This window comes from Malaclemys terrapin, chromosome 4, assembly GCF_027887155.1.
Source record: "Malaclemys terrapin pileata isolate rMalTer1 chromosome 4, rMalTer1.hap1, whole genome shotgun sequence".
Taxonomy (NCBI): Eukaryota; Metazoa; Chordata; order Testudines; family Emydidae; genus Malaclemys; species Malaclemys terrapin.
In genome coordinates this window covers 123,775,969-123,792,002 of record NC_071508.1, presented here as the reverse complement: position 1 = coordinate 123,792,002, position 16,034 = coordinate 123,775,969, and the positions used below count along the sequence as shown (strand labels likewise).

At 44.1% G+C, this 16,034-nt stretch overlaps 2 protein-coding genes across 4 annotated transcripts in view; one reads left to right on the top strand and one right to left on the bottom strand.

The window, feature by feature from the left end:
* LGMN (legumain) overlaps window positions 1–5,132 on the top strand; it is a 42,025-nt gene extending 36,893 nt beyond the window's left edge. The window contains exons 12-14 of the mRNA XM_054026506.1: window positions 126–296; window positions 2,260–2,327; window positions 4,320–5,132. Coding sequence (XP_053882481.1) covers window positions 126–296; window positions 2,260–2,327; window positions 4,320–4,359 — 279 coding nt within the window. The 3' untranslated portion in view covers window positions 4,360–5,132. The remainder of the gene's footprint in view (window positions 1–125; window positions 297–2,259; window positions 2,328–4,319) is intronic.
* Window positions 5,133–13,558: 8,426 nt separating this feature from the next.
* RIN3 (Ras and Rab interactor 3) overlaps window positions 13,559–16,034 on the bottom strand; it is a 105,747-nt gene continuing 103,271 nt past the window's right edge. For all 3 annotated transcript variants that reach the window (XM_054027788.1, XM_054027790.1, XM_054027789.1), the window contains one exon: window positions 13,559–14,830. In XM_054027788.1, coding sequence (XP_053883763.1) covers window positions 14,522–14,830 — 309 coding nt within the window. In that variant the 3' untranslated portion in view covers window positions 13,559–14,521. The remainder of the gene's footprint in view (window positions 14,831–16,034) is intronic.

Genomic DNA, 16,034 nt, shown 5'->3' with positions numbered 1-16,034 from the left:
AAAACGGAGTATTTTTAAAAGAGCCCAAGGTTTTTTTTTTGAAAGAAGGAAGTGGCATTCAGTTAATAGTCTGCAAGTTAGGGTCAGGAAAAGCACATTATAAGTTGTCTTTGCTTTGTGTGCAGGCTAAACAGATTATTCAGGAATCCATGCGAAAGATCATATCCTTGGTAACAGAATCAAAGGAGCGAACTGAGCAAATTCTGTCAGATAGACTGACCATCAGTGACTATGACTGCTACCAGTCAGCAGTGAATCACTTCAAAGCCCGCTGCTTCAACTGGCACTCTCCCTTGGTAAGTGTAACGTTAGCAAAAAACCCAATACATTTGTCAGTAGGACAAGCACAGCTTTCAAGGTGTTCTTCCAAAGTCAGTTTTTACCAAAAAGGAAAATTGGGATTATTGAACACCCTTGGATTTTCACTTTAATAAAACTTGAGAAACATTTTCAGAAGTAAAAGGAAAGACACTCCATCTGCAAGCAACCATCTACAAGCAACAAGATTATCAAAATAGAGGAAGGATTTCCTTCCCTCCTTTTACTGTTTTCTTCTTGCCTTTCACAAGTAACAGGACATTCAATATTGGTTTTTAATCAACTCAACACAATTAACAGCAGCCTTGAAATACAGCACCTAATGTACCGTATATACTCGTTCATAAGCCAAAATTTTAGTAAAAAAGGGAAGCACCAGAGAAGGGTATAGAGAGGGAGAGGGGGGACACAGGCCCTCCCCCCGAACAGAGGGAGCAAGGAGAGGCAGCACAGCCAGCAGAGACAGAAGGGAAGAGGTAGGGCCAGAGTCTCTCCGCTTCTGGCCACGCTGCTCACTCCCAGCCTCTGAAGCAGCTGCAGCTCTGGGGCTGGCAGGCTGCAGTCGTGCCCCTCGGCTCTGCCCCCCAGAGCAGGCTGTGGCCACGCCACGCCACCCCGCCCGCTGGAGCACGCTGCGGCTGTGCTGCCCGGCCCAGCCCACTGGAACATGCTGCAGCCACGCCGTCCGGTCTGGCCCACCGGAACAGGCTGCAGCCGCGCTGCCCACCTGCTGGAGCAGCTCCAGCCAGGCCAGAGACATCGTTCCCTGGCCCTCCCCAAATAAGGTGGGAAGGGATGGGATGGGGAGAGTGTGGGGGTGCCGGGCTAGGGGAGGGTCATGTGGGGGGTGGTCACTGGGGTTACTTCTCTGACCCCCAGCTTCCCCCCCACCCCCAAAATTTCCCACCAGTTGCTGTCCCAGCCCATCAGGGTAAGCAGCTGGTGCGCCGGGACACTTTGTTTACTTAGGTTTATCTCCATGCCTGCGGACGTAAACAAACCATCTCGGCCCACCAGCAGCTTATCCTGATGGCCCGGGAGCCAAAGTTTGCTGACCCCTGAATTATAGGTTTGGCTTATGAACGGGTCATAAAAATTTTCCATTTTTACTTATCCATCTTGTTGGGGTCAGTTTATTAATGAACCGGCTTATGATTGAGTATATACAGTACATAATTCTATCCTAAAGAGAGATCCCCTTAACTGTATATTGTACACTACCTGTGACAGCCTACTAGATATTATTTGGTTCTTGTTGAGTTCACAGACGTAATTTTTTTGAGCTTTACTACAAATAATTACTTTCGCTTCAGTAGTATCGAAGAGTCTCAGTCAATGTACAGTGCCCCATTGTGCTAGGCACTGTACAAACAAGTAACAGAGAAACCAGTCCCTGTCTCAAAGAACTCGCAATCTAGGTGTCACACCTGCATAGATGCAGAAAACAGACAAATGGGTGAGTTGAGAGGGCAAGGCAACCATAAAGCAGAATTTAGCGGAAAAAGCAGAAGTCTCAAGTCATCACTTGTCTAATCTCTGAAGCATTGACAGAGCGCTCAGCACTGTACATGAGACAAAAGCAGGTATGCTCTCTGCCTCAAGGAGCTTACAATCTAGAGAGACAATCCAACACAAGGGGAGGCCACATTGGTCTACATTAGAGTTGTGGTTTCATTGACATTGGTTAGAGTTATGAGTCTTCCATAAGAAGGGAATCTGCAGTGAGATCTGAATAAAGGAGAGGGATATAAGGACATTGTATGGCTGCAGGTGCAATGAAAAGTGTGAGAGAGGGGTAACTTTGGTCTGATATTAGAATATTCCAGCAAGGCTAGAAATCATTGGTGTTAACACATCTACAAAGCTCTTTTACTTCTAGCTTAAATAAAGAGAGGCTGGGATTTGACATGGAAATGCTTAATGTTCTTTGTTCAATTGCAGTATGAGTATGCTCTGAGACAGCTGTATGCCTTGGTCAATGTTTGTGAAGGAGGATATCCTATTGACAGGTAATTCAGCTTGCAATATCAGCCTTATTTATTGCCTTATACTCCGCGCTGATGAGGTCTCAACTGGAGTTTTGTATCTAGTTCTGGGTGCCGCATTTCAGGAAGGATGCAGACAAATTGGAGAAAGTCCAGAAAGAGCAACAAAAATGATTAAAAGCCTAGAAAACATGACCTATGAGGGAGGATTCAAAAAATTGGGGTTGGTTAATCTGGAGAAGAGAAGACTGAGGGGGGACATGATAACAGTTTTCAAGTACATAAAAGGTTGTTACAAGGAGGGAGGTAAATTGTTCTCATTAACCTCTGAGGATATGACAAGAAGCAATGGGCTTAAATTGAAGCAAGGGCAGTTTAGGTTGGACATTAGGAAAAACTTCTTAATTGTCAGCTAGTTAAGCACTGGAATAAATTGCCTAGGGAGGTTGTGGAATCTGAGTCATTGCAGATTTTTAAGAGCAGGTTAGACAAACGCACGTCAGAGATGGTCTAGGTCAGTGTTTCTCAAATCCAGCCACCAGGGGCTTTTCTGGCGGCCACAGCCTTCTGGGCTGTGACTGGGAGGTGGGGGGCAAAGTAGAGCCCTCTCCCCCTCCCAGTTGCTCCTGGATGCTGGGGCCAGCAGCAGGGGTTGGGCCCTGCCCCCCCCGGAGTCACCTGGGGCACAACACTGGAGGAGCAGGCAGCAAGTGAGTTCCCCACCTTCCCCTGGGTGGCGGGACTCAGGCTTTGGACTTCAGCCCTGTGGTGGCAGGGCAGCAAGCTCTGTCCTTAGGACTTCAGGCTCCAGGCCTGGGCTCTGGCTGCGCAGTGGCAGGCCCCAGGCTCTGGCCACATGGCTTCAGGCTCTGTCCTTGGACCCCATCCTCCAGCCACGGGGCTTTGGGCTCCAGCCCCCTGCTGCCTCTGCCAGTCCCATCTCCCCCAACCTTCTATCCATGGCTTAATCAGCCCAGGCAGGCCTGGGGACAAATTAAGTCTGCTGTGAAAAGTGATACTTGTATGTTTGTTAATATCACTTTTCACAACAGACTTACTAGCTAGCAATAAATAAATTACAATGATTTGGATGTGTATATGTGCATATTTATCTGGTTATCCTAAAGCTAATCAAGTATTTTAGGAAAAAGTGAGAGAGTGGCCACCAGCAAGAGTTGGTGGCTGCACTCTGAGGCCACCAAAAAATTTGTCCTGAGAACCCCTGGTTTGAGAACCCCCATGAGTGCAGGGGACTGGACTAGATGACCTCTTGAGGTCCCTTCCAGTGCTATGATTCTATGATTGTTTAAAAAGCAGAAGCTGATAATTTGTAAATGTCTCACTACCTCTTAGCTGCATATTTTTTGCTTCTCTGCTCAGTCTATTTTATAAATAGTATTCATAAGGTACAGCTACACTGCACACTCCTTTCAGCAGTGTATAGACTAAAAACACTACACGCCCCCTCGCACAGGTATAAACATCAGCAGAGACAGTGAGGCACTGCTTAGGCAAGTAAAGACACGCTTGAACCCTATGGGTATGAACACTACACGGCTCTCTACTCGCCAAGCAGCACCTCCCCATCGACACTGCTATTTTTAGCATTGTAACAGTGCCTCCCCGCTGCTGGAGTCTTTCCACACCACAGGGAAAAGCTCCAGAAGTGGGGAAAGGCTCTGGCAGCTTCCCGCTTCAGAGCCTTTCCCTGCTGTCTCCCTTCACCAGAGCCTTTCACTGGCACACTGCAGTGTGGACGCGGCCTGTTTTTCACTGCGGTGTGTAGATTCACATATCCTACACTGCCACAAGAGATGTGCAGTGTAGCTGTAGCCTGAATCTTAAAGTGGCAAGACTGTTTTTGAAAAGTCTTTCATAACTAGTCTTTATTTACATTATGGATGCAGATACCCAATGAGTAGATACTAATTTCCATATTTAAAACTATCATATTAAATTAATCTAAATATGGTGACACTATGATGTATTTATAATTGTTGTTCTTGTCTGTTGCAGAATACAACTGGCCATGGACCATGTGTGCCTTGGATATTAATGAAAACAGCATTCCCATTAATAATCCTTACTAAATGCGATAGCCTTTTTTTGAAACTGTAATAATCAGGACTATAACTGCATGCAAAGAGAAGAGAAATGTCAACCACTAAAGCAGTTTTAAATAACACAGTGGGAGCTGTGTTGGACAACACTGAACAGATTCAGCACTTAAAAGCCTCCCATTTGACATTATGGATTTTATTGCGTCCCTCTAGCCTTTTGGATATAGCTGGTGTTCTACAAAATGCATTTGGGCAGAGTTAGTGTTATCCAGGCAGCATTTGAAATGGAAATGATTTGTTTCAAAGCCCAATGCAGGCTACAGTAGCATAATTTTTAAGAGTCTCCAGTTGAACACTACACGCAGTCTATTGGGGATCCTGACTTTATGATTAAAATTTGATCTTTAACTAATTATTTTGCATTTGAAACTGTTGACAAATACTAATTAGCTTTAAAAAGTGGGGGGTTTATTATTAATGAACTTATGTTTACAAGTTTGCAAACTGGTTGAAAAATGAAGAAGCCATAGTTTGTACATCAAGCTCTAAATCCTTAATGGTATAAAGAAATCAGTTGTACTTGAGAATTATCCAATTTGTAAATTGAATGGGCATAAAGTTGCACTGTTTCCCAAAGAATTAAAAAAAACTGTCTAATGCTGTAACTTTTAGCACCATTATGTAAGTGTTATGTACACACAAGTCTGCGAGAAATGGTACAGCACTTGGAATTATCTGTGAATAAAAAGAAAGTTGAATGTTCCACGGACCTTTAAGGCATTATGCTGTTGTGTCTTAACAAAAAACTTGCTTCAAGAGTTAAGTAGAAGCTTGTACATTTTGTGTGACTACCTGAAATGAACCTCCAAACTCTACACTTACAACCTGCTTAAAACATCTACACTTTCCTCTCTTAAACAGCATCTCAAACACTTACTTGAAGAAGCCACTTCCTACTGAGACGTCTCAGTGAGTCATAAGCTGAGACAGCTGTATCAAATTATAAAGTGCTTTGTAATAGTTTAAAATTCCCCATTCCTTTCTTCACTGTTCTTCATGTCCAGAGTACTATTGGAGTACTTCTCAAAAGAATACTATAGATTGCATTACCAAAGCTCCATTTGCTGTTCTTGGAAAGGGAATGGGCCTGGGGAAAAAAACTAGACCATTGTTTGGGGTGTGGTGTGGTTGGGAATTCTGGGTAGCCCTTCCCATAGGGGCAGGAGTTGCTTGAAATTCCATTTATATAGGGAGGAGCAAGCTAGAGGCATTGCTCCGCCCTCAGCTTTCAACCACCTCCTGAAGAAAGGGTATAAAAGACAAGTTCCAAAGCATGTTTTAGAACAGGTGATGACAGATGTAGGGTTTGTAAGAATTGCTTTCTGCCTCAGTGGACATGAAAGAAGAATTAAGCCTTCATTCTTGCCTAAACATCAGCTTTTCCCCCTACTTCTTGTTTCTTTTCAGTTGTGAAACTTTTACACGTGGTAAAAGTCTAAAAATAAAAATGAGACCATAGAATTGCAAAAGGCATGAAACATCACTGTCAGCATTATGGCCCCGGGACTTAATAGCATGAGAAGGAAAGAAGTGACATTTGAAGACCACACAAAATAAGCCCCCAATCCTGCAAGCTTTTACATGCTCACAGACCCATACGCTTGTCTGGAGTCCCACTGAAGGCAGTGGGGTCTAGCTGCATAGAATAGCTTGCAGGTAGGGGCGTGGTGAGACCAGCATATTGTGGTAAGCATCCAAATTCCCTTCAAAACAGCAGTGAAAACAAAGACTCTTTCAAACAGCTGTTTGAATGTATACATCAAACTAGCCAAACATTTAAGACCTTTGGATGCCAGTCTTAGACATGCACATTCAGTATATTTCATGGACCCCTGGAACCCGTCATTCATAGCTTTAGCATTATTCTCCAGTGTTTCCCCTTTGTAAAGATACATTTTCTTTAAAGTATTCAAAAGAGCCTTTTAGTCTTCCAGATTTCCTCCTTCAAGGGTTGTATGTTTCTTAAAAAGAGTCAGTAGGGTCAGGACCTTTAATGGTGTTTAGGTGCCTAATTCCCATTTATATCAATGGGAGTTAGACACCTAAACACTTTTGAGGCTCTGGGATCAGAGCTCCCCATTTCTCCCAGATAATAATATGGCATCTTCCATCTGAGGGTCTTAATGTGCTTTAAATAAGCCCCATAACAAATATGTATCATATGAAAAATGAGGCTAAGTGACCTGCCAAAGATTACACAGCACACACTGCCTGGCTCAGCTTTCTTGCCTCTCAACTCTGTTTTCACAACTATCCTATACCCAGGTGGGCCTTGTGCCTGAGCAGACATTCCATGATTTGGCACTAATGCATTGGGGGCAGTGTAGAGCTTCAATGCCCTAGGGGAGCAGAACTGGAATGACAAAGCATAAATTTTAGTTTCTTACCTCACATCCATAAACTTTTTTCTGCAAGAATAATTTCCGGAGTGCTATTTTCCATAACATGGCTACTCATGGTGGTGTACCACCCATTCCTAAGTAACTAGTATGGCATGGAAGAGAAGGCAAAAACTGTGGGAGATGCACCACACCCCACTGACTCACTGGATTCATCTGAGTTCTCACCCCAAAAGCACTCAAACCTGCTGATGTTGTTAGGCCCTTTCATAAGTCTTCTTTTTCTTAGCAGCAATTCAATCAAAAACCCTACCAAAAAAAAAAAAACACTTCACTCATTTATAAACCAATGTAGGTTAGCAGACTCACCATTCTGCCTGACAATCACCAGGGAAGAATCCACTCAGCACCAGCATGCCTATGCTAATACACAACAGTTCCCTGTTCACATGAGGGTGTTTTCAGAAACAAGTGTTAAAAAACTAGTTCAGGAGTGACCAAAGTTTGGCCAGTGAGCCATGGAGTTCTACAATGCGCACTGCAGTCATCCTCAGGTTTAATATGTGGCTACAGTTACTACATTTTCCAGTATGCAATGCTTCATCTGAATTTGGAAATGTGGCCGCATACATATTAAAGTAAATTGGATGGTCCCTCTATACACATTTTGTGCAGTTCTCAGCTTTCTGGCAAGGTTTCTTGTCCTAAATTGGTCAAAGTTTACATTGCTTGAGTTTAAGCTTTATTTCTTGTATCTTATTAAAGCTATGCAAAGGGTGCCCTCTACGCCTTAGACCTAAGTTGGTTTCACCTCTTCCTCCTCTTATGTTAACAGATGCCTGTATGAAAGTCCAAGGCCGCTATTTCGCAATTGTAGGTTCCAGGCATCAGGCTGTTTGTATGGGATCAACTTCACGACCTCCATTAAAAAGGGGCCCATAGGAAGTCATTTGCGGTGCACAACTTCTTTTACTGGCCCTAGAAAAGCTCTCTAAACAATGCCGCAGATTCCTGAGCCCCATCTACTGGCACATTATGTTCTTTGATTCCTGTCCATCAGCTCAACAACAGTGAGGAGCAAATGAAGCCTGTTCCATTCTTCATTTGGTTTCTGTGGTTTACTATTCACCAAATGTTTGACCATGACTTCTTAGCTTGCACTGGTAGGGACAGATGTGCCCTTCACTAGTGGTTGCTGCCACTAGCTACCTCATGAGGGTTGGCATAGCAACTGAGGCAAGGTCCAGCGGTATGGTGCTGCAGTGCCCCTGCAGCTACTTGAAGCCACTTGTGAGCACTGAGTGAGTTGTTAAGCTCAGCCCATTACAGGTGTGGCTGGGTACCATGCAGCCGTTGAACAACCCCCCCCCCAATGTACTCCAGCACATTATCTAATAAATAACTATTGCCAGATATACAGATGCCTCTTGTGTAGAGCGCTCCTGGAACTGCGTGCACTTTCTTAATGCTAAGAAAGGCAAAAGAAACATTCACTTGGAGTCTGTGCATTTTTGTTCCATAGATATTCACAGATGCCGTGTTATTGTTATCTCAGTCCCAGATCAAGACAAGCTGAACTGAATGTGTTTGTCAACCTAGGTGCCCAAACCCTACAAACGGCCCCTTGTACAGTCCCATTTAAAGCCAGTGATTTGTAGGCCCTATTCAGCCTGTCTCTGAAAGCCAGATTCTGTCTGGCTCGCATGTGAATGTACCATGGGGGGAAGAGCCTATGTGGTTTCAGTAAGGGCCAAGCAAATCTTCATCCCTTGTGCTCAGGGGAATTCAGGGGCTGAGTTGCCATGTCTCTGTCACCCCGCCAGGCACTGGCCAGAGGAGCTGTCCAGCTGCACATGGGGAGTAGGATGCACCTCACAAACTGTCCTGCTAGCTGCTATGCAGGGTCTGCATCTCTGGGAGGCATTCTGAGCCCCCAGGGCAGTGCCAAGCCACTCTTGCCCCAATGCAGGGCAATGCCTAAATGGCATTGCTGAGCCTAGTGCTAGCGTAGCTGCTTCCAGCAATTGGCCCATCTGGGCTAAATCGTGCAATGCTTACTGAGGGAAAAGCCCAATGAGGACTGCAGCATGTGTATGATTATGGGTAATAACAGCCACAGTGCTAAGTCTTACTCTGCTTGTGGCGTATGTTCTATTCTCTCTCTTTCCTGTGCAGGCAATAAGAATGGAGAAGCAATTATTCTATGTATTCAGAATACAGCCTGTGGATTAATTTATGATCTGACTATCAGTAGAATGCCTTCCATTGCTTTCAATGGGCTTTGGATCAGGCCCTAAATGACCAGCATGTGTAACTGGGTTAGTAAATTATTGCCAGATTGTATTACTGGCTTCACTTAAGCGTGGCACTAAAGGCTTCCATGCATGGAAGGGTTACTTTAAAAAGCTGGGTGCTCTTACAGCCTTTGCTGTGCTCAGCAGGTTTCCCTTGTGCATTATTCCTGGCCTTGCAAGTAAATTATGTCCAAATAGTTTCACAATGTTTCTGTGGAAACTAACGCCTGAGGAGCACTTGGCTGGCTTACACAACTTCACTTGTTCATAGGGTAAAGTCCCCTGAAAGTCTATGACGCTCGGTCGATCTGCTGATCAATCATGTGAGGGCTAGTATTTGAGTCATTTAGTAATTGTGCCTTGACTAATCACATGATGGCACTGGGTCATCAGACCAGGAAGTTTCCTTCAGTTAAATTGCCAAGTAAGTTTCTTTTAGGTAAAAAGGAGAATTGTGGAAAACACTAAGCAATAAATAAATAAATAAATAGATAAATAAATCACTTTTAATCCAAACAGTTTCTTCCGTGTTTGCCATATTCAGTACTTGTAACTTCGGCCTCCAGCTGAGAAACAATGACTTTGGACTATCTTGCAGCATGGTGACAGGATGGCCCAAGACATGTGGGCCCAGCTCCTCAAAGGTCTTTAGGCACCTAATTTCTATTGAACTCACTGGGAGTTAGGCTCCTAGATACCTCGGAGGATCTGGGCTGTGGAGCCTTTCCCCTCCTGTTCACTGGTTCATTTCTGACACAGGTCACTAATGACTAGATGTGCTGCTCATTGTAGCGGAAGATGTCTGTATCACCATTGACAGTCTCAGTAGAGAAGCCAATGGACATATGGCCATGTTCACTGAACTTCCCTCTAGCGCTGGCATTGCATCTCCAGCTAGGAAACGACCATCTCATTGGGTCTGGCAAGTCTTAACTGCTTCCTATTACTGCTGGTGCTGGCATATGTTGAAGCTTTAAGCAACAACCCTGAGCTGGCGGTTATGCAAACCTGTACTACCAACACAATGCCCCTGAGAGCTCCCGCCTGTGCATGGGAATCAAGGCTGTGCAGTGAATGCTCTCTAGTATGGCTGACCAGTCTGCTTGCTGGGCGCAGTTAAAGAGTCCCACCACACCCTTCCTTGCTGCCTTTGGGGTGGCTGCAATGCACAGAGTGTGGTGCTAGGGAGTAGCTCCTGCAGTCAGGAAAGTGCAGGGCCTACGAGTGTGCCCAGTGGATGTAAATGGAGGAGGGGGTCACATGCTCTATCCTTACTTGAGCACTCACAGTCACCTGCCACAATCTGGCTCTCTGTGGCTTGCCTTGAGAGAGGGAGACACTGTGCGTTTCTTGAAATATATGATTTTGTTTTTATTTTTTCATTTATTGGTGACTTAGGCCTTGTCTACCCTTGGAAATTTACTGAAATAGCCATTCCAGAAAAGTTATTTCAGCATAAGACCTCATGTGGACACTCATTCTGGTACAACAGGCTTAAGCCACAAAGTGGATCCATTTTGTCAATTAAACTAATTTAGAAAATCTATTCCAGACTAGCTATTTTGATAAATTTCCAAGTGTAGACAAGCCCCTAAGATGATTTACTTCACTGGAATGGGATCATACTGGCAGAGCTGTGGAATGTCAGGGATGGCACCCTCCAGGACTCAGAATAGACATTTTTCTCAGGATGAAAAATTCCAGAATTCAGGATAGATTGTTTTATTTGTGGAAGACCTCAGGTAGAGACCAAGTAGCCTGTATTTTGCCCTCAAAGAACTTCTCACCGGGTCTTATCAGTATTTGCTTTAGTGTTGTTTTCATCATTTATATACGGCCTCCCCAAGTGGCCAAGTGCTCTACATACATATAGGAGAGAAGCCCCTTCCAAAGCCCTGAGTGCCTAGAGACTGCACCTACAAGCACTTATCCACCAGGTGTAGTAAGCCCTTACTACTGTGAATAGTCTCTTCGATTTCAATGGGAGATATGACACCTCTAAAAATCAAGCCACTGATTGACATGTCTGAATATGGATTTAAGGACAACATTTTAAAAATGACTCATGACATTGGGTTCCTCAATTCCGGGGAGCCCAACTTGCCCAACGTTAATGGAGGCCAGTTTTCAAAGGATGGGATGCTCAGCACTTTCTGTGTCTCACGTTGGGTTACCAAAATCATTACTTAGCTTTGAAAAATCATGGCCTGTGTGCTTAATTTTAGGTGCCCAAGTTGTGCCCTGTGGACTGTGGCAGCTAAGTATTATCCTCCTTAATCTCAAGGTAGCTACGTTGAGTAGGAGGTAGTTTAATGCAGGTGGGATGGATGGTTGTCTTTTTTCCATACGATTTATACAGATGAGCGTGTATATGGCCATTAATAATCCCATGACGCTTTTAGAAAAGATAGGTGGCCCCCTCACCATACTCCATGCACTTGTGCTGTGTTGGGTGTCATTTGTCTGGCCACTGGTGATTATGTTTGAGCAGTGGAATAAATGACTCCAAGATCTACCAACGCTAAACAGCTTATAAAGTACTTTGGGGTCCTTCAGGATCAGAGGAGTTAGGGATTGTAAATTACTGTATGAGATTACAGCTGTTATGCTAAAAGGAAACCATACCTTGCTGCCATTATTTCACCCAACTTGGCAAACTATAGTGACTAAGAATTTATATATATATACATGCAAAATCCAGGGGTTGGGGCAGTAGCTTGTAACCAAGCCTACAGGCTGGAATAATGGTTGTGGAGGGCTATATAACAGCCCCATGGCATGCCCGCTGGTTGGAGGATGGATTTCCTTTCCCCAACCACTGCACAGGATGTGTACATAAAGCCGAATCACTCAGGCTTCATGTGGGTGTCCTGAATTTCCCCCTTAGAGCAGAGAAGAGGTTCCCTCCACCTGCCCCAGATGGAGAAATGCCCTTTTCACTCCCAATAAAGAGCTGCCAAGAGTTTTTTCCCCCCCAAACTCCAGATGCCAAAGCTCAGCCGTGCCCTGTTCCCTGGGCTGTATTGCAAATAACACCACGTATGCAGCACCTTTGATCCGGAAGGATTCCAAAGCTCTTCCCACGGTGGAGGGTACCAGAAGTGGAGAGTGCCAGCCAATTGCACAACACAAGTGCATGTGTGCGGGGAGGGCGGGAAAATGAGTCAAAGCCTTTGGGGCAAACCTCTCTCATAAATGCCCCTCTGCTATGTACATTGGCCAAACTGGACAGTCACTACGTAAAAGGATAAATGGACACAAGTCAGAAATCAGGAATGGCAATGTACAAAAACCTTAGGAGAACACTTCAACCTCCCTGGCCACACAATAGCGGATGTAAAAGTAGCCATCTTACAGCAAAAAAACTTCAGGACCAGACTCCAAAGAGAAACTGCTGAGCTCCAGTTCATTTGCAAATTTGACACCATCAGATCAGGATTAAACAAAGACTGTGAATGGCTATCCAACTATAGAAGCAGTTTCTCCTCCCTTGGTGTTCACACCTCAACTGCTAGCAGAGGACCTCACCCTCCCTGATTGAACTAACCTCGTTATCTCCAGACTGATTCTTGCCTGCATATTTATTCCTGCCTCTGGAAATTTCCATTATATGCGTCTGACGAAAACTTATGCTCCAATACATCTGTTAGTCTTAAAGGTGCCACAAGACTCTCTGTTGCGCTCTCATAAAGAATCCCTCAGTGCTGCACATGATATATTTGAAGCCACAATATATTATTTACTCTTCCTAAATGTAATATCACTTTCTCCTGGCTACATGGACCCAAGACTAAATGCATTACAAGGTAACAGACTCGGTAATAATTTGTAATTTTTATGCTCGTTTGGTTGGTGACCAGTACCAAGGATCCATATATATTTATTTCACACACACAAATACATGCCAAAACTACAGTACTAGTGAATATAGGGACATGGATTTCAAACCTCAGAGAGAACGACTGTATATTGTCATTGTTCAGTAATGAGGCTGAGACCCTTTAAAAAGTAATGTAATAAAAATGTAGTGGGACTTGTGGGCTCTAGCCCACCCCCCCAAAACACCGACCATTTCCTCCTTAATTCTAGCTGGATGTAGAAGTTGTGATGTGTGTACACACTTACACAACCCCCTTTTCTAATCACAACAATGTGTTTTTCCTACAAAAGACAAATCAATCAAACTTGGCCTGTTCCTATAATCCTTGGGTTGGGTACTCCCACTGCACCGACAGTTACTCAGATCCTGCATGCATTAACATGAGTGGGAACTTTGGCTGAGTAAGGGCTGTGGGATCAGGCCCATGATGGATTAATATCTATGATTAAGCCAAGGACTCCAATGTCCATTCTTCACTCAAGAAGCAGAAAGCTGGCTTGAGGTTTTGTGTGCTTTTGCATCAGGACATTTTATGGAAAATTCAAGCCTGCAGTGAGATTCCATTGGCAGGTTCTAAGCCCTGGAGAATAGGAGTGGAGAAATCAAAAGGAACTTCAGCAAGTTCAGTCTGCAACAGCATGTATTTACTCCTGTAACAACCTGAAGATACAAAAACATCTGAGAAAATAACAGAAGCACCCAGTACTGGCTGAAAAGGAAGTGATATTTTAAAAAAACTTCTCTGACCTTGAGTCCTTTCACTGATCTATTTGAAATCAGTTTTTTTTATAATGAACGTTGCCTTTTCCCTCAGTGTTTTTACACTATCAAGTTATCCACAAATAGGAAGTGATTTTACAATGATCACACATGGAAATAAATACATTTAACCAGACATTCCTGTACAACAGATTTGATTAAGGCTATTGTACATCTAAAATGATGGTGATGGAGTCTCAGTCTTTAAGAAGAAAAAATACATTGATGGAAGTGCATAAATTACGCATTTCAGTGAAATGTATACCACACAGAAAGGCTTCTTCACGCACATACAGTATTGGATTTCATGTTCTGTTATTACATGTATTTCAAAGGTCAGTACATATAGCATAACATACCAGGGTACAGATGGAGTTCTGCTGCATGATACAATTCTATGCTGCTGAACAGATCAATCATGATTCATAATTTATTCAAACAGGATGAAATTCAGCCCTGTGCAGGGAATCAGCTCTAGGCACTCAAATCACATAAGTCCTCAAAAATAGGGTTTAAGCTGTGCATAGGCCCTTTACAGGCCTTCTGCATAGGTGACTCTCACCTATATAACTTATAATAGGATAGATACTCACTCTTCTATAAAAACTCAGGAGCAACTGGTTAAGCTCCATTGTCCACATCCGTTATGAGTTTGTTTGTTGCCATAGGGAGGTTTTGAGGTTTAATACTTCAAGTTTTCCAAAGTAGGAACATTCCTATGAATACTCTGTTTGCTTCTGCAAATGGATTCTGCTGAGAAATGCCCAATAGTGAGACAGCATCTTTCAAAGACTGCAGCAAACACAATACAAGAGCAGTTCTGCCATTATAAAAAGTCTGGCTCTTTGATGACTGGAATCTGTGTCTCTTCCTTGCATAGCAGTTTATAAATAAAATGGAAATCTTTTTTGGGTTCGCTCTTCAGAAGATAGGATTTTATATGATGGGGTTGGGCATCGTCAGCAAGCTGCAGGCATTTGTCGTCAACGTAAACAAAGAGCCCATAGTTCTGGGGATCCGACACCTCAAACTTCTCAGCGCATTGTTGGCCTAGCTGCTGAGTTGTCGTGTCTATCCGCGAGGCCATCGTCCGTGTCTGGGCACCAGTCTCCAAAAAGGAGATGGAGATGAAATCCTGCAAAGAAAAATATAGATCTAGATATAACACTCAAGTTCAGGCAATAAGGATAGATTGGATACTAAAGAGGGGCCTGAGATGCCATGTTCAAAAAAGTTTGTATTAGGATTTTGGTTCAGACCCAGTTCTGGAGCATTTAGGGATTTTCATTAAGAAAACACACAACCAAGGAAATTCACTGTTAGCAGGGCCGGCTCCAGCTTTTTTGCCGCCCCAAGCAACGAAGAGAGAGAAAAAAAAAAAATTCGGCGGCCAGTCCTTCTCTCCGAGAGGGACTGAGGGACCCGCTGCCGAATTGCTGCTGAATACCTGGACATGCCGCCCCTTTCCATTGGCCGCCCCAAGCACCTGCTTCCTGCGCTGGTGCCTGGAGCTGGCCCTGACTATTAAACCCCTATCCTGTGAAGCGCTTAGCTTTAAACAAGTGATCCACCCCATTGAAGTCAGTGGGCCTGCTCACATGCTTAAAGTTAAGCATATGTGTAAGTATTTTGATGTTTTGGGGCCCTAGTGAGAATCTCCTGCTATGCAGAAGGTGCACGCTGAAATCGTTCCCACCCTCATCTGTGAGACATCATCCAGCAAGAGAGGAAGCAAAGGAATGTGCCATCATCATGAGTAATCCACAAGCTTCTCCTCAAGACATCAAGCCTCACAATCAGATGTCTCACAGGGGCAAGAGAAGACTTGGCTCATGGCAAACCTGTCAGATAATAATGTGGTGTAGTGTTTTCACACTCCTGCTTCAGTAGGGTGGAAATAAATGAATGATTGCTGTGGTGGTAAATTCCATTCAGATCCTAGCCTCAATAGTCAGGCCAATAATAATAATTAATGGAGATATCCCATCTCCTAGGACTGGAAGGGACCTTGAAAAGTCATTGAGTCCAGCCCCCTGCCTTCACTAGCAGGACCAAGTACTGATTTTGCCCCTGATCCCCAAGTGGCCCCTTCAAGGATTGAACTCACAACCCTGGGTGTAGCAGGCCAATGCTCAAACCAGGGAGCTATCCCTCCCCCCAGGCCAAGAAAATGATGATTCCATACTTGATTTCTCCCAGGGAAGAATCTTGCATCACAGTTCTAGTCAGTTCATAGCCCCAATGGGAAGCACAAGGTTCAACTTCATTCTCATGAACGAAGATTTAAAAATTCCCCGCCCTTTGGTCAGAAAGTCCTCTGGTCTCCCAGCTCAAGTAGG